This window comes from Sciurus vulgaris (genome assembly GCF_902686455.1).
Source record: "Sciurus vulgaris genome assembly, chromosome: 7".
Taxonomy (NCBI): domain Eukaryota; kingdom Metazoa; phylum Chordata; class Mammalia; order Rodentia; family Sciuridae; genus Sciurus; species Sciurus vulgaris.
In genome coordinates this window covers 101311654-101339395 of record NC_136467.1, presented here as the reverse complement: position 1 = coordinate 101339395, position 27742 = coordinate 101311654, and the positions used below count along the sequence as shown (strand labels likewise).

General features: G+C 38.1%; 1 protein-coding gene across 13 annotated transcripts in view; it reads right to left on the bottom strand.

The window, feature by feature from the left end:
- The window catches only part of DST (dystonin), a gene marked incomplete at its 5' end in the record, with an annotated part of 497398 nt that overhangs the window by 192412 nt on the left and 277244 nt on the right, over positions 1 to 27742 (bottom strand). For 6 of the 13 annotated variants that reach the window (XM_079147478.1, XM_079147480.1, XM_079147467.1 and 3 more), the window contains 3 exons: positions 21716 to 21808; positions 23959 to 24036; positions 26301 to 26390. In XM_079147478.1, coding sequence (XP_079003604.1) covers positions 21716 to 21808; positions 23959 to 24036; positions 26301 to 26390 — 261 coding nt within the window. Of the gene's footprint in view, positions 1 to 14840; positions 15963 to 21715; positions 21809 to 23958; positions 24037 to 25659; positions 25759 to 26300; positions 26391 to 27742 lie in introns of those variants that run through there. The other 7 variants (XM_079147465.1, XM_079147474.1, XM_079147476.1 and 4 more) reach the window with 4 other exon arrangements.

The window sequence follows — 27742 nt, the reverse complement described above, 5'->3', positions numbered from 1 at the left end:
TATCATCATCTTGAACCACACAAGTCGCTCTCAGTCAGCAACTTCTTGTTTTTCTAGTACTTTCATTCTCCAGCTCTAGTTAATCCAATCATATGGCTTCAACATCATCTCACATTCCTTGACTTGCCCAATTCTGTTCCAAACTGTAAGCTGCAGGGGAAGAAAAGCAATTTCTGTCTTCAACCCGCCTAAGTTCTTAGTTGGAATGGGAGTTCTTAGGTTGAATAGACCCATGTAATAAGACAGGTTAACAAGGGAAAAACAAACAAGTTTATTAATATATACTTGAAGATAGGAAGGGACTCTGGGAGACCAGAACATGCCACCCAGAAGTATGGATTGCTGAGATGAACACAATTAAGAAGATACAGATACAGGAAAGTTCTCTGCCCTCCATTTGCTTAAAAGCAGGACACAAAGCATGTTCTGCCCATCCCATCTTTTATCAGAGATACAAAGATGAACCCCTGAAGATAACTTTGGACTTCTGTGGGCCTGGAGAAGGTTCTAGGCTTCTATATGAACAAGTTTTACTGACTTGCCTCTACTTGTTATTTATTTGCCTCCCCCAGTCTGTGACTCCTAGAGACTCAAAGTCCTTTTTCCTGGTCTTGTCACTTCTTTATAAATTTATTTTTCTTGGTTGCAGCTGGAATTCAAAGTCACCTCTTTGAGAACTACTCATTCCCTGGATATCTCCAGGTATATGTAAATACACGTTAATGAACTTCCATTTGCTTTTCACTTGTTGTACATGTTTCTTACATAGGGGTCAGTTCCAACTAAGAACTGAGGAGGTTGGAGAAAAAAAAGTATTCCTTCCCCGAGAGAGCCCTCTCTTATCTTTACAGCCTTCTCTGCCTGGTACTGTAAGATCCACCATTTCAACCACTCTCTCATCAATATCCTCACCTCCCTGACCCTTGTCCTTACATGGGAGCCACTCAGTCAAGCCTTGATCTTGATCAAGGCAGCTGAGCATCTTCCCTACTCTCACCCTAAGCTACTAGGCTTAGAAACCATGTCAGAAAACCATTCTACCACATCTTCTGCTGCCACCACAGATCCCAGGTCTGTGATCTCGGGTTGCCAATAAAGAAGCCTCCCATTCCTGGCATCCTGACTGGCCAGTGCTTCCACCAATCACAAAGCTGCTTTCAGCTTCCACTATTCACCTTCTTCTTTTGTGAGAAATAATCACCTTTTCTTCTTTATAGAGAAAACAGCTCCATGAGCTAGGGACTTCTTTACCCTGTCCCGTTACAATCTTTACCTCCATCTGACCTCTTTCCTCCAGTACTACCTTTTACCTTCTGCTTCCTACAGATCTTACTCTGTTCATTATTCTCTTTCATCTGGGTCTTCCTTCTCAATATTTAAAATGCCCAAGTCTCTTCCATCCTAAAGTAAAAATAAATAAACTTCATCACCTCCATTCTCTCTTATCACTCTGGGTGTGTATCTGTGTCTGTCCATCTGTCTGTCTCTTTTCTCAGGAATGCTACCTAAAAGAGTATTCTGTCATTTTTTTTTTTTTTTTTTTTTTTTTTTGCCTTTATTACGTTCACTTCTCTACCTGCTATGATTTGGTTTCTATCCCCATCACTACACTGAAACTGAGAAGGGATGATCAGACAAGAGAGTCTGGAAGTTCTTGCTCATTTCAGAGATAGGAAGGAAATTAGTTTGCAAAACATAATAAAAGTGGTAGGTAGGGGAATGCTGAAGAGGTGAAAAATTGTGAGAAATCACCTAGCACCTCCTCTTTCACAGACTCTCTCATTCAACAAACACCTGTAAGCATCTGCTTGAATTATTAATGGTCACTGGTTACATAAATGTCCTCATAGAGCATACAATGGAAACAGCAAGGAGAAGAGCTCCTAGTTGTTTCCCAATCCCGATCTCGCCAAGGCACCTGTCCCTGGCAGTGATGCCACTCCTCTCTGGTTTTCCTCTGGTCTCGGGGCATTCCTTCTTGGTCTTCATTAGAGGTTCCACTGGAGCACAACATTTAATGCTAGTCTCCAGGCCTGGGCCTCCATCCTCTCCTCTCACAGTCCTGGCTGATCTCCTCTATTACAATGCCTCTAACCACCTCCTTCACACTGATGACTCCCTAGTCCCCAGATCAGAGGTTCCACTGGAGCACAACATTTAATGCTAGTCTCCAGGCCTGGGCCTCCATCCTCTCCTCTCACAGTCCTGGCTGATCTCCTCTATTACAATGCCTCTAACCACCTCCTTCACACTGATGACTCCCTAGTCCCCAGATCACACACGCTATCTTATCCCTAAACTCACCCTGACTCCCTAACCAACACTTCTATTAAAAGAGTAGAACTAACCACTTAGTGAGCCAGATGCCGCATTACGCACTTTACAAATATCAATAGCCCAGGGCTCAAAGAGGGCACTCTTAAACTCTGTGCTGTATCTCACCTTTCCAAATTCAACAGAGAGAAAACTGACTTTCTCTTTCTCCTTCCTGCTCCCTCTGCTGTATTCCTAGCACAGAAAACAGCTCCATCGTTCACCCAGCTACCCGCACATCAAAAACCCTGAAGTCATCCTGGACGCATTTCATTCTGAAAGCCCACAACCAACTGGTCACAGTCCTATGCAGCCTCCATTCCCCCTAACACTCTCCCTTTGAAAGTTCTCATGCTCTAGTACACTGACCTACTTCCAGCTGTCTCTACACAAATGCATTTCCACAGGACACTATGCACGGATATGAGTCATCCCTACCCAGAGAATGTGCTGACCTCTCTACCCCATCTCCAGAGCTGCGTTCACCTGCAGAATCTGTATGAGGTGCCTGCCACCCACCTGTACATACTGCTGTAACATTAGTATGCAAGTGTACTGCTCTTGCTTCTTGATAAATCTTTTCTCCTAACATACAAGCAATATACAAAGAGAAACATCTTATTCACTTAAGTATTACAGTGTCTGACACATGACAGACACTTGGCAAATACCCCATGAACAAATGACTTTGTGACTGAGTCAGACACTTTAGAAATGTGCATTAATTCATTCAGGCAACCAGGACTCCCTTGAGCATTTCTACTTTATCATATGCTACAAGGTCCCACATGGGAGGCTCTACTCCCTATATGTAACCACCAACCAACAAAACTGATCTACCTATAAAAATGTCACTCAACCAAATAGGGTTTATCTGCTTCTCATTTACACAATAAAAATGATACGTCTCACAACATTTTTCAAGAAACTTATCTTAGCTGGGGATGCAGCTCAGTGGTAGAATGCTTGCCTAGCATAAGAAAGGGTCTGAGCTCAATCCCCAGGATTACAAACAAAAACAAAAATGAAACAAAACAAATTTTATCATGACACTGTAAAACCAATGAAACTCTAGTATTTGTCTTCCGAATTCAAGAAGAATAGGGAAGTCAACAACTGAACAAAATGCTACATTACAAGGCCAGGTGAACAACACTGTCAATCACAATTTAATACAGTTATGACCGAACTAAAAAGATACTGTCCTCGCCAACGCTTCTGCCTACTTCTAGAACAGAGTTTCAATGTCACTGGATGTCTCAGGGTATGATCATGAGGGCTCTGACCTGAGAGTTGAATGCACTACTGGGAAGTGGGACCAGATACAGGAAGTAGGTCACAGGGGCACACAGTGCATGTCATTCTGGCTTTCACTCCATGAGGAGGAAATTTCTCCCATGAATTCAAGTGACATCAAGATCTGGCCTATGCTATGGGTAAACAGACAAAAGTATGTGACAGTTGAGGTGTTTTGTGTGAAAATGCTTTAACCAGCTCAATAACTACATGTATTCCCTTTCACATATACAAGATTCCAAACTCAGATTATGAAGGAGAGTCTTAAAGATTTTTATGTCAAGGGCAAGTATTTTCCAGAACCCTGACTAAAGCTAATTTACAGAGCACAATCCTGGGTTATAAAAATTCCCATAAGGCATTCTCATAAACTCCCTGGACATGTTACAATGCGGTTTTCCAAATGCAGGTCCTAAATATATTATTTCTATTGGTAATAAAACAAATCTAATCCTTTTGATAGGAGGGCCTCGGTCATTTGGATTAGAAATGTGGCTGGTAACTATATTTTTAACATCAAAATTTTGAGCACTCTGGGCATAAAAAAGAATCCTGATACCCAAAATATGAAGTCATTTTCATAGTTCAGGATTCTGGGCCTTGAGAATAAAGGAGTTACCACCTCTGTTTTACCTCTTCACCCCATTTATAAGCAAGCTCAAAAACTGAAATAAAAATGCTGAAAGCTAACCTTAGTCTTAAAAAATATATACTGATTTCAATCAACAAAAAGTCCTCACACTCTTTCCCACATTTGCTTCTCCTCTTCCAACTTCACCCCCACCCTTACACACAACATTGATACTTTACTCCATACTATCCCTTCTCTCTCTTGGCAGAGCAGAGCAAATATCCAATGTTCTAAACATCAATAACTGGAACTAAATAAGATGCAGAGGACTCCAGGTGCAGCTCTGAACAAACAATGCTCAAACAAAAGGAAAAGGCCTGGCCCCGGTGCACACAGTTACAACTGTGGATTCCCCAGACACACACGCTCCTGGACAGTCACGGGTGTAGATAACGAGCTGTTAGCTTTTTCACAGTGCAGGTCTGACCAAGTGCCTCAGAGAGTGTGGTCAGGCAACTTGAACCACAATCTCGATAAATGGCTAAGGGTTGCAGTAAACACCTAAGAACAAGCAGGCGGCTTTGCTTCTGTAATCTGGGGGCAAAATAAACTAGTCCTGGAGCTCTCAAAGTGTAAATGGATGAGTTAACCTAACTTTGCTGAACGCTCTTCATTTGTTACGTTGGCTCATCCTGCCAAACACTCACTCATCTGCTAGTCTCCCTGGTGAAGATGTAAACTAACAATATAAATCTGTAACTGTCCCATGATTTTTGCAGGGAGAAGGGAGTCTTATTTCCTTACTTCCTCTTTTCCCACCAACAACTTGAGTTGAGGCAACTATTATCTTTAGTCTAGATTACTGCCTCTAGTCTCCAGTGTCAATACCAACAGTATGTTTTAAAACAATTGTTCTATTACCAATAGAAAGTCCTGATAGGCTTACAATAATACTGGGCTCAAGAGAGCTTCTACTTTCTTCTGGAACAATGTTTCAGTGTCTGGATTAGTAACAGCCCCTAACTAGTCTAGCTACACCAAGTCTTGCCCTACTCACTTTCCCAGTTCAGTTCATTCTTAACTCTGCAGCCATGGTAATCTCACTCAGATTAGGGTAGGACTCTCCAGACTCAAGCCCTTCCCCTTCTACAATCAAACTATGTGAACATCAAGCTGTATTCACCACATCCTCCCTCTTTCCTACTTCTTCCCTTAAGACACTTTTCCCCTTAGAACATTCTCTCCATACTCAATCTAACACAGCTTCTCTTAGGTGATCAAGAAGTATCTGCTATATAAAAAGGATGGAAGGGAGAGGAAGAAAATAAGGAAGAAATTTAATTTTTTTTTAAAGTGAGAAAAATCAGAAACATATTTCATATTTTCATTGGTATGAATGAATTTTAACCTGTCATGTAAACCTTGTCATTTTAGAAAATTAACCAGGCATGGTATTGTACACCTGTAATCCCAGCAAATCAGGAGGCTGAGACAGGAAGATTGCAAGTGCAAAAAGCTAGCCTTGGCAACTTAGCAAGGTCCTAAGCAACTTTGAGAAACACTATCTCAAAATCACAAATGAAAAGGGCTGGGGATGTGGCTCAAAGGTTAAGTGCCCCTGGGTTCAATCCCTGGTACCATAGATAGATATATGGATAGACAGACAGACAGACAGATTGATTTCAATTATTCTCATTTTCTGATAATAACAATATACTGACCAATGCACAAAAGTGTCTAGCAGGGAGCAAAAGCCCAAAGACTACTCAGTGATAACCCAATATAAGGTAGGGAAGCTGAATTTCACCTAACTTATTTCTCTTTAAAAAAAAAATCTCCTCACAAACTTAACATATTATATAAGCCCAGATATATATGTCTTTTCAATGAAAAAATAATAAGCCAATGTATTCCACAGTACTCTCTGATTTCACTCACTGTCTATTGCTAAATGACCCACTTACTGTTAAATGAATTGCAACAGCCTCACCAAGTTAGTCAGGTGAATCTGTAAATGTGAAAGTCCTCGGAGCAAAGTCAATGCCACCAGACAACTGGGCAACAGGAGCACACTATCTTTACAGATGCTGTCATGTTTATGGCATGCACTGAGAATACAAGAAGAGCCAACTCTAAAGTTGACTCAGATACTCCCTGAAAGTTTATTCACATTTATCTTATTTTTATTTTTTGGCAGGCTAGGGATTGAACCAAGGGTCTTGTACATGCTAGGCAAGTGCTCTATCACCACTAAGCCCAGCCCCTGTTTACCTTTTTTTTTTTTAAAGCACTTCATTAACATCATACAAATAACGCAACTTTTCTTTGAAATGTATTTAAAAATTTTATCAAATTTACCATTTAAATAATTTATGTGCAACAGCTCTGAAGTTAAAAGAATTAAGTAAGCTATACTGCTTAGAGAAGGCTATAAAAAGTGAAGAACAAGAGTCATGGAAATTCAAATTGAAAGGAAGCACAGCCATTTGGTGGACTCATTCATTTTACTGGTGAACAAGCTGAGACAAAAAGAAGTGATGTGATGGGCCATAGGTCTCACAGCAGGCTGGTAGGCGGCCTGTGCTATGAAGCTACGTCTTCTCTTAAGTTCCAATTCAGAATTTCTGAGAGTGAAATTTTCCTTTCACATTAAGGAGAAAAAGAAAAAAGAAAAAAAAAAAACTATCTTTACAACCCAGACTGATATCCCCTTTATATTAGCACAGTGGATGCCACCAACTCAACTTCCTTCCAGTGCACCCACAGCTGGAAAAACAGCAGCAGAGATCCATCTGAGAAGGCATCCCCCAGGTCAGCCTCATCCCTAACGGTCAAGCCCCTTTTCACTGAAGCACCTCAGCCTCTGTATGTACAGAGCAGCTGATATGCAGACACCTCACATTTTCAGAGGAAGACATGTATCTCTCACATAAACTGGATGTCAAGGTTCATAAACAATTTCCCCACTAAGCCAGATGCAGTGGCATCCCTATAGCCCCAGATACTCAGAAAACTAGGGCAAGAAACCACTTGACACCTGGAGTTCAAGGCCAGCCTGGGCAACATAGCAAGGCTGTGTTTAAAAAACAAAAAAATTCCCCACTAAACTATTCACAGCTCTGTCACTGACAGCCTCTTGCCCCTCACAATTGCAGACTGGCTTCTGGCATTATGTTCTCTTCCTCTCTCACATCCGAGCTACTCTCAATAATGCCTTTGAAATGAACCCATAGTAAGGTGTAAATAATCAAAAAGAGCTTCAAGAACTGGGTTCTCCAAGGGGTATTTCTGTTTGAATAATTTGACAGAGTTTTAAGCCAACCTTGGAATTTGAGAAAGATGGTCAGCACACGGACTGACACAGAGTAAGTATTCACTAAATATCTGCTGAAGAAATGAATAAGAGGATGAAAGGAGGTGGGATCACAGGGGCCAGAAGCTGGAAGCTGACCCTGGGTATGCAGAATGCTTTATGACCAGAGGGAAGCAAGAAGTGTACTGGAAAGTTTTTGAAAAATTACAGAGCTCTTCTATTCAGAAGGTGACTATGAGGTGTTCCCTCTTTTCCGCAGGAGAAGACAGTAATAGGATAAAGGTTATAAAACACTTCTCAGTCTCCTATGTCTACTCCACACTTAAGACCCCATTTAATTCTCACAGCAAGAAACTACCCAATTTTACAGATGTGAGTAAGACAACCTGGGTTAAGTATTCTTAGCAAGTGTTCTGCTGCCACACCTCATCAGTGCCCTTTCCTCTACTCCACCAAACCTACAACAGCTCCCTACAACATTCTGGAAGGAGCTTTATCCGTTGATGAATCATCTCATTCTACAGAAGCAGAACCAGACTTCCGGGAAACACAACAGATGTAGAAATGATAGGCAGTCAAATGATCTGTGCAGAACACAGAATCCTTATCAATCTAGAGTGTAAGATACAAAACTGCTATTGAATGAAAATCCAATTCCTTCTTGCTTTCATTAAAATAAAAATTAAGATTATATTCTACATGACAAAGTTGAGATATTAATAAAAGCACTGGAATGAAACAGGTGAAGCTTGAGATTCTTTCATCTCACTAGTTAAAAATGAAGAGTTATTTTAAAATGAAGGAAGGATGGATTATATAGAGGAAAAAAGGGGGGGTAAGAAGGGAGGGGGAAGGAAAAATAACAGAGTGAGACAAACATCATTACCCTATGTACATGTATGATTACACAAATGGTATGACTCTACTTCACGTACAACCAGAGAAACAAGTTGCACCCCATTTGTTTATAATGAATCAAAATAAATAAATTATAAAAAAAGTAATATGGTTCTAACGTAATTCATTTATAGAACTATGTGTTTCACATAGAAGTCTCAGTGATTTTGAATACTAAAAAAAGAAGAGTTATTTCAAGTTTAACACTGGGACAAAGACTGGGGCAAGTCTGTGGAGGGCGGTGACATGCATTCAATTCCTCACTCCACCATTTATGAGTCCTGTGACTTCTCTGGGTCTCAGTTTCCTTTCATGTAAAATGAGAATCATAGTGCCTTCTCATGAGAGACTAAGACAACACACGCAGGGCTCAAAACAGGGCTCTTGAGAGACTAAGACAATACTCACAGGGCTCAAAACAGTGTCTGCTCCACAGAGGAGCAAGGTACTTAAGAAGGGGAGTATGAGTGCTTACTCTTTTATTCTTACCACATGACATTACAGTCAGGGAAAAGTGAATTCCATATTGAATTTGTCAACACAGGCAAATATTTCTAAGCCAAGATGCTTGAGTCCAAGGACCATTTCTCCCCAAATGTTTTAACTATTTTGGCAGAAATAAATGTAATCAACACATTTTAAGTGTCTGCTTGCAAGCTTTAAAAAAAAGGTGTGAAATTCCTCCAAAAAGTATTTTTAACTGCAACGATGGCTCAAACCTTTTGAAAATTCTAACTTGTTGCAAACTGCCAGCAAGAAAGGAAAGGTTTAAATGATGGGTAAAACCACAAAAAAGTTGGTAAGGATCAACTGCTAATGCTAAATTGATGGCTACCTTGAGCAAATTCTCTATTTCTTATTCAAAGAGACAGAAACCCCAACATAAAAATTACTACCTTTTTTGTACAGCAAAGGATTTAAAACTTCTATAAATCCTTCATTTAATTTAAAAAACAGAAGCATTATATTATATGGACCTCAATTCTACACTACTATTTTAAAACTTGATTTTAAAAAGTAGTTGTGAAATCTAAATGACAAGAACTAGTCAAAAATCAATAAATGCATCTGTATATTTTAAAAAAGAGATCAAATTGTTCAGAAAGAAACGAACCAGTCAACTATAATGAATTACTTTTGTCTTCAAGATCTGTGGAGTGAAACTATCAAATGAAAGAAAAAGCACATTTAGGTTTAATTCTAGTCCTTGAATTCTCAATATGAATTCTATCACCTAAACTTCTTATTATCAGAGAAAAAATAATGAGTAAACAGAATTCAGAGCAATTGAGTATTAATGTGTTCCTCTCACCTAAGATGGCGAATATTTTTTTAGTTTTTAACATAAATATTATTATAATAAAAATACTCAAATCTTCATTACTCAAGAGACTGATGATATGGCTTTGTACAATATCCATATTCCCCATTTCTCATCCTTCATTCCTTTAAGTCACTGCACTGTTAATTGGCAATTCACCGAGGAATGAAAAGAAACATGGAAGTACTTTCCTTCTTTAATATGGCCATATGGCTTTGTGGGAAGTTAAAATTCATCACTATAATATAATATAAAGCTGCTCCCCACCCCTTTACACTGCAGTCATTTCCCCGCCTCCCAACTTCTTGTCAGTCTGTGAACATCTTAGCTAGCTATTAGTTCATCAGTCAGCTTGCAAGTATCCTTCTCCATTATTGGTCCCATTAACCCAAGGAATTCAATTGCTTAAGGATAGCTCCCCTACCATTTTTTTTTTTTTCATTCTTTCTCCTCCTCGCTTTTCACTCTCTCTCTCTTGCATGCACTCTCTCTTTTCCTCTCATTTTCTCTCTTACCCTGCAGGGAGACACTCTGTTTGCTTAATAAACTCTCTTACGTGCGTTCCCATGTCCGGAGTGATTTCTGGGTTCTTACAATCACCATCTCAGAAGCCTAATTTTCAGGAACCTAAGTTTTACGGCCCTGATCCTGTCATTTGTTATGAACAAACAGCAGGCTGCAATGCATATGACTGTTTTATTGAACTCCAAGCACCCAGTTTGGGTTCAATTTTTAATACATAATAAGTGTTTGACAGAAATACAGCAAGAGAGGGAGAAAAGTGGTAAAATCATTGAACAAACAAAAAGGCTCACACTTATGTACGTGGGTTCATGAACATTTAAAGCTGAAAGGGCTATATATGGAAAAAGGAGGGCAAATTGCGTAGGTTCAGAGTTCAACTTGGTAGACAATTTGGGGTCAATACAAGTTCCATCACTTGCTAGTTAAGTGAGCTGGGTAATTTATTTAAACTTTCCTGAGCCTCAGTTTTCTCATCCAAAAGGTAAATCTAAAAAAGAACCAATTCGTAGGCCTGCTCTGGAAGTTAAATAATGTAATGGGGGAGTGGCTAGCATATCACAGGACTCAACAAACACCATCAGTAGTAAAATCATGATCTGGTCCAAGATCCTCCTTCTTAGACCTAGAGAAATAAACTGCCAAGTCACACTGCCTTCTGATGGCAAAGCTTGGCTATAAAGAACTCAGATCTCTTGCCTTTTAGGACCATTATCCACTACTCATCAGAAAATCTACACTGAGAAGAAAATCAAACAGCGAATGCTAAGCAAGGGGGATGTCAATTCTCAAAGTTTTATGTTTTTAAAAACACATGACCAGATGCCTAACACATATACAATGCTCTCTCCCTGCCAAAAGCTATTCTGACAAAGTTAAATCTGGGATAGGATATTTTCAATAAACATTCCAAATGATTCCACTGCAAGGACCCTGGGACCAAACTCTGAGCAGATTCATAGAATAAGAATAGTAAACAGCTCCCTGTCCACTGTCCTACCCATCAGAATCACCTGTACAAGTTCCAGCCTGATCTATTACATTAGGTTCACTGGGGATAACATACACACAACAACGTATCCATATTATTTGAAATCCCCTCAGATTATTTGTACATGTGCTCAGATTAGAGACCCCATGGTCTAAAAATACAGAATTCAACTATCTTTTCTGATATCAACCTGATAGGACTGGGAAAAGGTGGAATTTGTGAAACTGGGAAAAAACAAAAAGAATTATTTGTGGAAAGAGCTCAAGGGAAAAGGTAGGAGACCCTGTCACAAGGTATGAGAAGTATTTATTGAATAAACCAGGGAATCCCTGAGGGCATCCCTCTTGTTCCCAAAGATAATCTACCCTCTGCCACTCTGTTTATGACATTTATCCTTTACAGATGACCCTCTAAACATCAACTCCTGCTCTGATCTCTTCTTAGCAATCTCCTTCACAACTTTTTTTTGGGGGGGTGGCAGGGAGAGGTACCTGGGATTGAACTCAGGGGCACTCAAACATTCCCAACCCTATTTTGTATTTTATTTAGAGACAGGTCTCACTGAGTTGTTTAGTGCCTCACTTTTGCTGAGACTGGCTTTGAACTCTGGATCCTTCTGCCTCAGCCTTCCGAGCTGCTCAGATTACAGGTATGTACCACCGTGCCCAGTCTCCTTCAGAATGTTCTTCCCCCAAAAGATAGGGTCTTGCTATGTTTCCCAGACTGGGGTGCAGTGGTTATTCACAGGTGTGATCCCAGTACTGATCAGAATATGAGTTTTGACCTGCTCCATCTCTGAGCTCGTTCCTCCTCATGCTGAATTTAGTGTGGACATCCCATCAGCAAAGGGCATTACAGTACCAAACTTCTGGGCCCAAGCAATATTCCTGCCTCAGTTACCCATTAGCTGGGACTACAGGTATGCTGCTATACCCAAGCAGGACTTCTTTGACAAATAAATGAAACAGATGTTGTGCCACCATTAACTCAACTAATCCTATTTACTATATTCCCTCAGGATTTACATAATATCTGAGTTTCTATTTCTTCATTCTATATAAGAAGACCTGTCAATTTGGCCTATGTCATACAGTTATTGGGATGATCATAAGACATACTATGTCTGCTTTTAATTTTACCAATTAAAAGCAGCACACAAATCTAAGATACTCCCCTTTTTTCCTTATTTAACTCACCGACTTATCCTAATAAATATGTAGCATGCTTATGAGATTTACATTCATCTGGCATGCAAGGAAGGGCCAGCTAATTGGTCTCCACAAAGCCCCAGAGCCTGGAGGGCCACTCTAGGTCAGCCTATTATAAGGATTTAAAGAGGAGGTACCCTGGTCATCTGCACTGGGAGTGACTAATGTCACAGGACTTGAGGAGTTCAAGTCAGGTTAAGATGAGCTCAAAGAATTGTACATTATTCTACTTGGAAATTAACTCAAATGTCATCAAGCCCAACCAGGCATACAACTAAGAGTAAGAATGGATCAAACAGGAAAGACATAAAAAAGAATGTGAAAGGAATAAATGAGTGCTGGCTAACAAAACATTTCTGGGATTAAACACTAATGAAGAGGTTGGGAGCGCTCTACTGCATCTAATAAAATGTGGAATCCAATGCAAGATAAAGAGTTCTGTGGAAAGTTCTAAGCAGAGACAATTAAGCAGAGTCAAACACCTCCAAGGAAACAGAAAGAATGCTCTAAGAGGAATAGCTAAACTGTTGGTTCTGACTCTTTGTATGCCACAGAATAGTTTTCATCTGCACTGCAGGGAAGTGAGATGTCAAACTCCTCAGATAAAATAATGACTCTCCCACTCAACTCTGACCTAGCAGAAGAAGCTAGGCTTTTGTTAAGTACCTCCAAATCACTGCTTAACAATTCTGATGGAAAGTTTATGACTTATTTTCATGCAGATTTTCTCAAGTTTCAAAATCACTGGATAAACAAGAGTAAAATCCTCCTGGGCCTAAGAATAATACTAAAAGTGGAGGGAGGGGTGCTCCTATGCCACTTAGGAAACAGATTTTAAGAATTTGCAGAACTGGAAAAAAAAATGTACCGACTTGAAGCCAAATTATGCAAAAAGCAGTTGGAAACCGTGAAAATAAACCAAGTGCTTACATTCATAAGTGTATAGCAGCCAAATTGTTTGCTTTTTTGTTTTGTTTTGTTGTTTGATTTTTTTTTTTTTTTTTTTTTGTACCAGCCTTTCTGCCAGACCTACACAGAGAATGACAGACTGAAGGCTTTCTTTTTAAAATGCAACCACTGTAAAATGTAAACAAAAGTGATGACATAATAATGGTAAGGTGTGTGTGTGTGTGTGTGTGTGTGTGTGTGTGTGTGTGTGTGTGTGTACAAACTGGAACACCTTCAGGAGAACTCACCAGTTAAGGTCAACGATGACTGTGCACACTAACCCTGATAAAACCTCATTCTATCACTGTGCAAATAAATGATTTCTGTTCAATGATACAATGACCTTCCCAGGAATGTTAAACATTACAAATATCATTCACATCCAAATTTTTTGGTTAAAAGATAAAGTTAGGAAAGGCTTAAAGAAAAAGCTGTCAACTCTCAACTGGTAACATGGCAAAGTTGTTTGTACTTTCCAGGCAAGTAAATAAATGCAGATCTTATTACATTTTAAACAAGTAAAAACCCCAGAGGAGTAACTTATCTGGAACTTACATATTAATGTCAGTAATAAAGATCCCAACTTCCCAGTAGTGTGTGTCCTATTCAAATATCTATCACATGCTGCCTTAATGATTTCTGATTTCTGATGGGAGCTAAGGAATAACTCACATAACAAAGAGAAGAACAAATTTAAGCAAGTTCATATGTGCCCCCACACTCAACATACATACAGAATTGGAAGCAATTTTCTGGATGTTTTTATACATGAAAACTGATAGAAAACTGGAATTTGGCTTTTTAAACTTGTGGGACAGCAAATCAGCACTGACTGGTAATTGTACTGTATACACATATCCAAGTTATTATTAAACAATATCTGAACTATTGTCTTATCATGACTGCTTTTATTTTTTAATATTTTTAAAATTTTAATTGACATATAGTAATGGTATATATTTATGGGGTACAGTGTGGCATTTCAATACACGAATACAATTTGTAATGATCAGCAGGGCAATTGGCATATCTATCACCTTAGACATTTATTATTTCTTGGTTTGGGGAATACTCAAAATCCCCTCTACTATTTCGAAAGATTGTTAATGACTGTTCTGTAATTTAACTTGTAACTACCATGTAGCTAAGTTTCTACAGGCTAATCCATAAGAAAAGTCAATGAACTAGAGAAATTTAGAAAATACACATTCTCTTAAACCAGTCTTTTCTAATTATTCCAACAATGTGCAGAATATCAAAAGTAAAATGTGAATAAAGAATGCAAATAACACAAAATAAAATCACAATAATCAAATTTAAGGCTATGAATAAAATATACCAAGAACTCTACAGCTTTCACATAAACAGTTATGAAAATAACAAATCACAAAACCTCAGTCTGATGCAGGCAAGTGGAATACTTATTTATACCTTAAACTCAAGCGTCACATTTCACTTACCTCATCTCCATATGTGTCCTTGGAAACAGAGGACACAATAGCACAGAGTGAATGGCATCTCCTTGTGAACTGAACATGCTGTGTTGCACAAGGGTAAAATCTCTCAGTGCCTGGCCTGTCTTGAACACTATAACTTTCTGAGGGGTTTTCAGCAGATTCACTCTTTTCAAGTGATCTCTCTCTACCATAGTGAATGGAACTTAAGCTGGCTGCCTTTCGGAAAGAAAAAACATCAGTTTTTCTCTGGAATGTTATTTCTCCTGTTTTAACATCATCTAAATGCTTCTTCCTCTTTTCGCAATATGGAGTGCTGTCTTTTTCTGAAAGCTCTTCATCCAGGGCACTAACTTGTGCTTCTCTTTCACCGTCTTTAGCAGGAGATGTGTTCACTTGGTAAGACCCACTGCTTGCAGCCCTCAGCAGAAGTTTCTGTGTAACACCATCAGCTGCAACCTCTGTCTTCTCTCGCTGAGCACAGTCTTCTGGTGTGGGGCCAGGGGGAGCAGAGTCCTCCGGTACCAGTCCTCTGGATAAAAGAGCTGGCTGTTTTCTTGAAAGCTGAATATCACACTTTTTGCCTTCATTTCCACTGTTTTGCTCGACCAACTCTGGATTACCTACAATTTTCTGGCTCAGTTTTCTTCTGAAATATTTTCTTCCGGGAGGATATTTTTCAGGGCTCAAAGGAGTTTTGGCAGGATCGAAATATTGTTCTTCTTTCTCAGCTCTTACACAGCCACACACATTCCCCATTTGACCTGTAAATCACAGCTCCTCAAATCCACTCATTTCAAAATCCAGGACTTAGACCTTCTCCATGAAGTCCAGAAATACTATTCTGACTTCTAACTCCTCACACACTTAGTGACCATCCTCTTCAGCCTGAGGCCATTTTGCTTATGAAAAGGCACACGCAAGAAATGCTGTGGCATCTTGCCCAGCCGGGTCCCTGTGTCTCATTAGACACTGTGGCTTATTTCTGGCCACCAATCCTCTTAGACCAACATTACTGCTCACTGCCAAATGACAACACTGATGAGCTTTCAAGGCAAACCCTTCGATTTACTGCTAGAGAAGATTATGACCCTCACGTTAACTCTCAGCTTTCTGTAATGCAGACACGCTACCGGAGTTTGCATTAACCTTTGAAACTACTGGTGATTCAACCAATCCGAGAGCAAAGAGAAAGCAAATACTAAGTGCTTTCAAATTTAGTTTCAGATAGTCTCTACTCTCTATCATAAAACTTTTTTCCTTAAGAAACACCAACTAATTCTGGTACTTGCACACAAACAAGCTCAAAAAAAAAAATCCTAAATTATATTAAAGACTCTTATTCAACAGAGCAGACATAAAAATATGATTCAATAATTTGCCAAAGGAGAAATAAATACTGAATAAAATTGTTTAAAAAAATTGTTTCTAAAATCAATCTTTTAAAATAGTTTGGAGTATTTTTCAAATAATATACAGTTCCAAGCCATCACTATTTTCTGATCATTAAAATTTTCATATGAGCAGATAGATGAATGATATGATTTAAAACAGGAAAATTTGGCCAAAGGAAACATTGGTGCATTGTTATACATGAGTGAAGGCAGTTAAACTTTATATGTAACCTTCATAATTGTACTCTAGTTAAATATTGTTCAGTTTTAGCAGGGACTTGCTGGAAAAATAATAAATTAGTATGGAACCTGATTATCTAAGGTGTGCATATTTCTAACACTGAGTCATAGATATGGTACAAAAGAAATTAGCATGGCATAAAATGGCCTTAACACGTAAGCAAACATCATTTGACTGCGAAAAATAAAAAATAAAAAGACAGAAAGAAAGAAATTAGAAGATAGAACTCATTATATCTCACTGAGTAAGAATATTCAATTAATCATCAATGATGTTGCAGATGTTTGTTAGTAATAGACACCACATTGTATTATTTTCCTTTAACATTTAAAATGGAAATTAACATTCTCCAGTGGCAAAAACTGAAGACACTGGCAAAAACAAGGTCTTGGGTTGGTTGGGCTGTTGTTCATTTGATGTTCAATGTCTTCAAAGGCAACAGAACATTACTCAAAATATCTAAATGTGTGATGTGCCCAGGATTCCTACTGAAATGCTGGAGAGGCAACCTGTGATTTCACTCCCTGCCGCCCTTCCCTCTAGCCCTGCCAAACTAAGCAACTGTCCATTTCCTTGCCACATACACTGTTTCCTCTCCCAGCAAGGGCACGGATTTAGTATCTGCCTGGTAGTTGGCACCCATCTTGCAAAGCCTACCTCTAATAGCTATAAAAATTTTCCTTGTTCTCTAATCCCTTCACAATTCTATCACAATTCTTTCTGTGCCTATTTCTATATATGTGGCCAAAAGATTTATCACCCCTGATTATAGACAAGACAATGAACTTAATTATCTTAATCTCTCTGGACTGAGCATATGATGTAATGGTATAGGATTAGTGGAAGGACAATGCCCACCTGCAGAATGCCTTCTTGAAACACAGATTCTATTAGTCATGCCCATTGCAAATATTTTTAAAATAAATAAATTGGTCTTCTGAAATTACTTCCCTTACTTATATAAACTACAGAGAGGGGGGAAAAGGCTCAGGCACTCTGAGTGAGGAATGATTACCATGGTTATAAATAGCTTCATGTCTTGGCATAACCAAAAAACAGTTCTAATCTTCAGTTATCACAGTACTAAGAAAAGTTATTTAATTTAAATAAGAAGAAACATTTCCATTTTTACCAAAATATATGTATGTTCCATTTTCAATAGACTTTGGTCCAACTTTAAAATATTGGTATTAACAGTTATAACATCTTGTATTTCAGGTCCTACAACACAGTGGATTCCACAGGAACATGTCAGAAGGAAACTTTCTTTTGGTATTTCTTCTAATTAAACTTTCTCTTCCCTTCACCCATGCTAAGTAAACACTCTACCACTGAGCTATACCCATATAGCCCCAAAGAGCTTCCTTAATGTGTAATTCTTCTTGAAGGATCTTTTGCCTCAAATTTCTTCAAACTTAGAGTCTTAATCCACTGCTTCTAATTCCCAACCATTTCCTCGCTGGTCTATTTATTATTTTCTAGTTTCTGCTCCCAACAGCTTGGGAGTGTTTTCTCCAAAGTCTCCCACATCTTCCTCACAAACTATTAACCTGCACACTGATAGAATCTTCTCATGGTCTCTAGCTACATTTCTTACTGCTCATGTTTCCTTTGTACTTGAAATTTTCTTCTCTTGGTTTCATCAATTCATCTTCCTGTTGCTTCACCCTTTTCTACAAATATTCCTTTTCTATTTCCTCAGTAGCATCTTCTCCTGCACCTGTAATCATGGGCCCTCCCCCAATTTCTATCCTTCAGTACTTCTCCATTTGTGCTCTCTTGGGTCTTCTAAAGATCCTTTTTCTGTGGTAGTTTCAACAATCAGCTGCACATTGATAACTCCCAAGATGACTATTATCTGTACCTTTGACTTCTCAGCTCTGTTCTCCTCACCTGTCTCCAGGTGCCCAGTGGACAAATAGGACATCCCACCTGCCATCAAACCCACTCAGCAGGTCGGTAGTCTTCCCACTGCCTTCACCCCCATGTCTTTTGTAGTCTACTGTTTTCTAATCTCTCAGGGTAGAGCTGAATCCTCCCTTACTAAGACCTCTTCTCTGTCCTCTATGCCCTGTGGTCCAAGGTCCTTCCCTCCTTCTTCAAAATTTATCATTTCTTGGTGCATGCCAGGCTCTGTAGTGCATGCCTACTCAGGAGGCTGAGGCAGAAGATTATAAATTTGAGAACAGACTTGGCAACTTAGTGAGACCATCTCAAAATTAAAATAAAAAGGGCTGGGGATATATAGTTCAGTGGCAGAGAGCTTGCCTAGCATGTGTAAGGTCCTAGATTCAACAAAAGTACCATCACCACCATCACCAAAAAACCCTCATCTCTTAGATTCAGTTTCCCATCCTCCCCTGAGTCTTGGTCTTAACACTACTCTCTGTGAATATCAACTCAGCTTCTCAGCTTATCTCCCCCACTAAGGACTCTGCTCATTTCCATCTATTTTACAAAGAAATGATAAATTATTTTCTAAAACACAATTTTTCAAGCTCAGATTAAATAATTTACCCAATGCCATCACAGCAAGAAATCTAAAAAAGTCAAGAACAAAACTTAATTCTCCCTTTTTCTAAAGCCTGAAAGCTTTCTACTGCTCCACAGGAATCTGGGTTCTGATGTCCAAAATTCAGACTCAGTCAGCCTCACCAGTTATGGGGTGGTGGAGAGATGGGCTTCCTCCTGTGACAGGCCTCTGATCTTTCCATCTGGGATTCTTTTTTTTTTTTTAATTCTAATTAGCTATCCATGACAGTAGAATGCATTTTGACACATCTTACATAAATGGAGTATAACTTCTCATTCTTCTGGTTGCACATGATGTAGAATTACATAGGTCATGCAATCATATATGTACATAAGCTAACAATGTCAGATTCATTCTACTATCATTCCTACCCCAGGCCCCCTGTCTCCTCCCCCACTCCACTGTGTCTAATCCAAAGCACCTCTATTCTTCCCCTAGTGCTTCCCCCGACCTTCTTGTGAATTAGCATCTGAATATCAGAGAAAACATTCAGACTTTGGTTCTTTGGGAGTGACTTATTTCGCTTAGCATGATATTCTCCAGTTCCATCCATTTACTGGCAAATGCCATCATTTCATTTTACTTTAAGGCTGAGTAATAGTCCATTGTGTAAATATACCATGATTTCTTTATCCATTCATCTGTTGAAGGGCACCTAGGTTGGTTCCATAGTTTAGCTATTGTGAATTGAGTTGCTATAAACATCTATGTGGATGCATCACTGTAGTGTGCTGATTTTAAGTCCTTTGGGTATAAACTGAAGAGTGGGATAGCTGGGTCAAATGGTGGTTTCATTCTCAGTTTTCTGAGGATTCTCCACGTCGTTTTCCATAGTGGTTGTATCAATTTGCAGTTCCACCAGCAATATATGAGTGTACTTTTTCTTCTCATATCCTCGTCAACATTTATTGTTGTTTGTATTCTTGGTAACTGCCATTCTGACTGGAGTGAGATGAAATCTCAGTACAGTTTTGATTTGCATTTCTCTAATCACTAGAGATGATGAACATTTTTTCATATATTTGTTGATCAATTGTATTTCTTATTCTGTGAAGTGTCTGTTCATTCCTTAGCCCATTTATTGATTGGGTTATTTGGATTTTTGGTGTTAAGTTTTTTGAGTTTTTTATATATCCTGGAGATTAATGCTCTATCTGAGGGACAGGTGGCAAAGATTTTCTCCCATTCTGTAGGCTCTCTCTTCACATTCTTATTTCCTTTGCTGTGAAGAAGCTTTTTAGTTTGATTGTATCCCATTTATAGATTCCTGATTTTACTTCTTGCACTTTAGGAGTCTTGTTAAGGAAGTTAGTTCTTACGCCAACATAGTGGAGATATGGGCCTACTTTTTTTTTTTTTTTTTTTTTTTTTTTCCTATAAGGTGCAGGGTCTCTGTTCTAGGGCCTAAGTCCTTGATCCACCTGAGTTGAGTTTTGTGCAGGGTGAGAGATCCATCTGGACTTTTTGAAGTTTCAATCCTACTAGCAGGGACCCTGGATCCACTGAGGGCTAACTAAAGGTTCTCTGAGAAAGCTACTAAAGAACTCCACAGTAATTCAACTTTGGGGTCAGTTTTACTTAGACTTTACCCAATTCTGTTACAAGGTCTGGGTCCAATATCTAAATCCTGGCCTTGTTTTTGTGCTTCATAAAACCTGTGGTCCCCTAAGGATGGGGCCCTCCAGTAATGATTTCCACAGTGAAGCTGACTGGACATTTGCCTATGTTAACCTCCCGACAGTTTGGCTAACACCTTTCCTCTTCATATCTCCTACAATGCTTGTTTGGGTCCTAGAACCTACTTAGCATCTCCTCCCTAAAGCTCTCCATATCTATCATCTCTCTCCCATTCTCAAATGGGCCCCATTCCCCTACAAACATTACTTTTAGCCATTTTTTAAGCTTTAGTCCTCTCAAGATTTGATTCAGAACCCCAATTCCTTTGTGAAGCTAGCAAGCTATCTATCTTAACTTCAAGGTTTAACTGCCCAGTAATCAGTAAAAAGCACCGGATGCCTACTTTGGGCTGGTTTTGTGCACAAACATTTCATGAACAGACAAACTAATGCAAGTTTCAAAGAGAAGAGCCATCTTAAATCAAATGAAAGATGATGTTTTCATAATGTTTCATTTTACCAAAACTAAACCAAAATTAGTACTCACTTGGTACAAGTTTGTAATAATTCATGGTTAATAAGCTTACACTCAAATCTGGGCTGAGAAAGCACAGCTAGTCACAACGTAAGTAGTACTTTACATCTAAGTCAAATCTCTTTAGGATAATTCTACTGCCATCTAGTGTATGTCAAAGGAAAATAGTTTATTAAAATTATTCTAAATAAAGATTGCCTAATAAAATCTTTGTCTCTAAAGTAGATAACATTTGTCCAAAACATTCAAGGAAAAAAAAAAAAATGCTCTGCCTTCCATCCCTAAGATTACAAGTACAGTCCTTAAAACTACATTCAAGCTCATGGAGAACAGAAAATGAGAAGCCAGGTTCAGAGAGTGTTACTTCAAAGAACAATTTAATATATTGTTTAAGAAAATCAGTCTGTAGGATAAGCTCGAGTATTATCTACAGTATAATTAAAAAAAGAAAATCAATGTGAAATTGACGTTTCTTCCATAGGATATAAAATCCTCTTCATATGAACCAGAAAATTAGCCAGAAGAGACTTAAGAAGTGATAACTAAGAAAAACTGGACTTACCTGAAAGTGCAAAATTATTGTCCATATTAAACCCAAAGTCAATTTGGGATTTCCATCTGTTATGTCATCATTTCTAATATTCACTAATTTCACCTGTTACATATATGAAAAAGAGAGAAAACTGTTACCAAACCAGCACGTGAGTTATCTTTACCTATGGAAAAGCAATTCTTAAATATGAAAATATGATAATCACCAAATTACTGGTTTATTGTTACCTTCCTTTTGGGGGACAGAGGAGGGGTATCGGGGACTGTTCCCAGAGCCACCTGCACTCTAGGCAAATACTCTATCACTGGGTTACATCCCCAGTCCTCAATTATTTTAATATAAGAAAGTACAGGGTAAGCAAAAAGGCAACACAGATATTACTGTGGTTTTATCTTCTAAAACATGTACTAAAAGCACCTACTTGTTAAAAATACAATTCCAGTTAGAAAGGCCTAAGTATCTGTGATCTTCACATTAGAAACAATTTTTCTTTCAAAATAAGTTATTCATCCTTAACATTAGGTAGGAAATTGTTCTGATCCATAAAATAATTTTAACAACTTCTCACACTTCCATGACAAGTGATTTAAAACACAACTATTTTTCTATCAACCTATCATAAATAAGTATATAAATCATTGAGCATCTGGAAGGCTGTTCAAATTTTTAAAATAGTATAATACTCAGACCTAAAGCTTATCAACTGCTAAACTATGCATTTGGGTAAGTTAATGTAATGATAATCTCTAACATTACTTCCTAGACAAAAGAGTCAAATATCATGAATCAAATGTCAAGTATTATATAACATGATATCTAACATTTTACTTCCAGGAAGAATACTATCAAAAACATTTCGGGCAAGAGGGCATTAGCAACCATTAATACTTTGAAAAATTCCACTAGAATGCAGAATGAGGAAAACAGAAATATTTAAAACATTTAAGCACTAATAGCATTTAATAACTAAAGGCATTTATATGTACATAATACGCTAAATAAAAGAATAATAAAATCCAGTGTTTCCCTCTCCCCTTTTCCTTACTTCCTTTTTTTCACCTGCTCCATTAAAAAAACAAAATTGTTGCCACCTCTGATTTCTCATTGTTTTCATTAATTTTCAACTCTTCTTTTTCTTTTTTTGTACTTAAAAATTACTAATACTCTGATTTTATGCTACTGTAATACAAAAATGCTACCAGATCAAGATCATATCCAACATGCTATTCATTATTTTCTAAGATTTCTCCTGAAACCTCGGGCTGTCTGGAATTTTATTTTAGTTTTAACCACTCATAAATTACCTAATATTATTGCTACGATTTGAATGTACATCATTCCAAAATTTAGATGCTGCCTCTGTGATGGTGTTGAAAGGTGAGACTTCAAGAGATAATTATGGGGCTGGGGATGTAGCTCAGTGGTAGAGGGTTTGCCAGGGCTGAGGTCTTGGGTTCCATCCACAGGACCACGGGGGACGGGAGGGGGAATGGATGAATTATGTCATAAGGGCTCCTCCTCTCATGAGTGCAATGAGATGCCCTTATAAAAAGGGGCTTGATGGAGGGACTGAGTTCCCTTTTCACCTTCCTGTCCTTATCCCTTCTATCAAGTGAAGACACAGGGGTCCTCTCCTCAAGAGAAAGCAGACACCAAATGCTGGTGCCTTGATCTTGAACTTCCAGCCTCCAAAACTATGAGAAATAAATTTCTGTTCTTTAAGAATAACCCACTCTTAGGTATTCTATTATAGCAGCATAAAACAGACTAATTATCAACTTTTTTAAAAAATTGCCTAATCACTACTAAGTACTATGAATGCTTACACTGAGTTTTAGAAAGTATGATATAAAATATTTTAATAAAATGAAGTATTTTTATATACTAAGTATAAAAAACAAAATGTTTCCCCAGTACCAAGAACTGTTTATAGGCATACTTAACATTCCATTGCTTCTAAAATGTCATTAACTGCCTAGGCAAATGCATTCCAATTCAGACAGGGAAAATTAGTTGCTCTCATTCAGATGGAAATGTAGCCACTTATAATTCCTCTGAGCTTATACCTAATATTACCTTCCTTTTCTGGGAACAAATGTTTAAAAACATTTTTAAATGTTTGCCTCTCCTAAGCATAGCTTAATTATTATAATTCATAGCCATATTTAACCTTTTTCATTCCCTGACACATTTCTATGTAAATTTACTTAATCACATACGTTCATATGATTAGAGTCTGAAAACCTTCGTACCTGGCGTCTTTTCAAATAGTCAAGTGCAATTTGTACATTCTGTAGTCTGTGAAAACGCATCCGACCTTTCTCTCTGGGCTGAGAACAGAAAAATGCAGATATAAAAAACACTGTAGTTTCTGATACCACTGCCCATGCTAACTTCAATAGACTTTCCACTCATCTGAATATATTAAAACAATATTTACTATTTAGGTGAGCCCATAGTTTAAAGCTTTTAATTTTTTTGTATTATCTAGGACTGGATTTAAACTACTAGGGACTTTTTCTTAATATATTTTAAATTTAATACTTTATTCCAAATGTTTTATCTAAACAAAAGGTAAAGAGAAAATTCCATAGAACATACATTTTAATGTTCCATAACAGAACAATCCTAGCCTACAGATATTTAACTGTGGATGCAGAGAAATAATTAAATATCATTCCCAATTTTGCCTTCTTAATAAACACTGACTGTTAGCAAGAGGGTGTTTATAATTGTTACATATATGATATGATAATGAAAATGAGGTAACATAGCATGCAATTAGTACAAAAATCACCAAGAAGAAAGGTTGATTTAGTGTGATAGAGGAAGAGAAAAAAAGCAATTAAAATCACATAATGTATTTCCTCTTTATTTTATTTTAGCTTTATCACAAAACTGGACTCTATGATAATGAGACAAGACTACTAGTTTTACACTGCATGGGGATGGACAGGATTACTTTCTCAGTCTTGGGGAAAAGTGACAAACCGTCGTTCTTTTCCTTAGCACTGTTTCCCTTAAGAAACAATACAAGTGAGCAGAAGGAAAACATAAGGAAACAGAGCTGAGAAATGCTTAACAAAAATACAAAGAATGGAGCAGAAATCTGTCACATAAAATCTCCCAAAGGGAAAAACAAAAAGGCAAAACTAACAACTTAGCTTCTTAAATATGAGTAGGTTGCTGAAGCCAAAGTTTCCATGATAAAACAGACAGCAGACCCAAAAGGGAAAAATAAGTTCTGCATAACCAGTGCAAAAAATATGTTGATAAATTCACCCTCTGGATCCAACAAAAGCACAATTCCCAAGGAAATCAGGGGCATCTGGGATGGAGGTGACAAAAGAAGCACATCTACCTTGCAGAGGTGGGCTAATGTCAGCTGTGTGTCATGAGACTCAACAGCTCTGTGGGATCTGTTCCAATGCTCGATTTTAAACTCTTCCTGTCTTCTAAATATGGTAATAATACCTATGATATAAGAAAGTCCACCAAACACCTACTGCCAATAGGTATGATTTAAAGCAGAAACTTAAATTCTAAATAAAATTTCTATACGTCCCTTTGAACAAATCAATAGTTGCCATGTTTGGAATATCAATTCCATAATTGAAATGAGTTTGCATAAGAATTAGCATGCTTGTAAGATTTCCACGCTTATATACGAGGTATATAAAATTTTTTAACTGTCATATAATTTAGCAAATATGTGCACTTACCATGTGGTGCACAGTAATGAATACATAATTCATCTTATCTCTCTGAAGATAAATTTAAAGAGAAAATATTTCCTTTGTCCAGTTTTTTGGTACACAGACATCCACCTTGTGGTAGGCTTTGGTCCTTCCTACACTAATCTCAAGAGAAGCCTGTGAGTTACTGCTCTATCAGGTTAGTGCTCACCACACTGGACCCACTAGGTTAGTCGAGTTATGGGGGCCGACACCTACCCCCTTATCCTCATCCTCCACATCCTCATGCTGTTCATATGCGCATGCTTCTGTGGCACTCACCAATCGTAAGGTCTTCAAAAAATCTCGCTCCCTTGGCTAATGAATATAACAGACAGAAGAAAGGACAGCAAAGACACAAGACAGACCAGAAATGAAAAGAAGAGCATGAACAGAACATAATGAGGGAACACAGTAACCAAGAAGGGGAGGTAATGTTCACAAAAAAGGAAATGACACCTGAGGAATGGGTTAGACCGTTTTTCAAAAAGCAATGTTTATTTCCTTGCTATTTGTGAGTCTTTTAATGTGTGGTTATGTTATGCATCCAACTGCTGCTAAGCAAAACAAAAAAACCTGAAGGTTAAAAAAAAAAAAAGCAAGAACAAAAATAGTAGATTAACGATAGAACTGATTATATAAGCAAAGTCACCAAAGTGCTTCAAGTCTCTCAAATTCACACCATTTGAAGTCTGAGAATGCTTAGGCATCTAACCAGAACTTTTGTTCCCCCCTGGAAGAATTCACAGCTAGAAGGATGAGTGTTGCAAAAATGTGTAAAGTCTGTGTTGAGAACACACTTGTCACATGTGGAGTGGATTAAATGTTCTTCAAAAAGAATTAAGAAAATTGACACTTACCAAGGTATCTCCTGAAAGAACCTCTAAGAGAGAGATCAAATTGTGTCCATCCCTTAAGTCTTCATAGAGATCATTCACATGTTTCCGAACCTACACAGAAAGAAAAAGAAACAAAACTTTTGGTCCTTGAATTCTGAATCATTCTTCACAATCTTAAACAAGAAGGGGGTAAGTAGAAAACATTCTTCATATGGCATTTGTTCATCCACCGATTTTTTCATTTTTGTTTTAACATTACTTAAAAATTAAATTTGGATTTCAAAGCTAAAAATAGTGAATTTCAGATTTATAATTTATAAAGACTGAATTGTCACATTTTTAATGCACTGAGTAAATGTAAGCCTGGACAACCACATGGGGTTCAATAAAGGTAACACCATAACTTTATTTATAATTCTACGTTCACAAATGGTCTGTGCTCTTACTCCCAACCTCCTCAAAATGGTCTTTCTACTCTTCAGACCACTGAAAGATCCAGGATGCAAAGGTATTCACTAGACATATTAAAAATCCATCAATGTAAGCTATGCAAAGGCTACATGAGACTATGTATCATTTTTCCAACTTCCTGTGAACTTGTAATTACTTTAAAACAAAGTGTTCTCAAATTCATATATGTCAGATTAGAAGGCCCCTGTCCAAACCTGCCTCTGCACAGCATAAATCTTTTGGTAGAGTTTTCAAAATCAGTAGCACCAACACAAAGTCAGCACTTAACCTGTAACAGCTTCCCTCATTGCACAGCCCTGAATTAAACCTATGATTCTGGAGCTCAAGCCACCAGTGAGTCCCAGAAAGTTCTGCTCAGTCTGTCCAGCAGGGGCAGCTTCTGTGAGTATTTGGCCTACTACTAAGCTTGAGTTAGACAGACAGGTGTTCTCGCAGGCTGAGGGCAGCTCCACGGTGGGCGGGCACAATGCACTTCCTCACCTGTTGGCAATTCAGGGTTAGGGCTGCATTACTTTTGCTGCTCTACTAAAAGGAGCCAAAAAAATGGTCTAGCAAAGAGACAAAAACCAGAATCCCATTTATTTCACCAGTGGCACAAGCTTTGGAGTAAACGCTAAATAAAGGTTTCTAAGTATGAATCAAACTGCTATGTACTTCCCAAATGGTCATGTGAAAATACAGCACAAAATAATAAAAAGATCCAAAATTCTGATCAAAAACCATCTGACTACACAACAAGAAGCCAAAAAAAGCCTGATATCAACTGGAATAAAACCTGCAATGGCAAGTCTTTTATCCATCGCCCCCACCAAAAAAAAAAAAAAAAGGTTTAAATGATATTAAACTGGGTTATTTTCGTTTACTACATTCATGTTTTACAATATCTTATTTTGTTTTGTGGTGCTGGGGGATTGAACCCAGGCCCTCATGCATGCTAGGTAAGTGTTCCACCACTGAGCTTCAACCCCAGTTCAGCAATAGTGTCAGAAAAT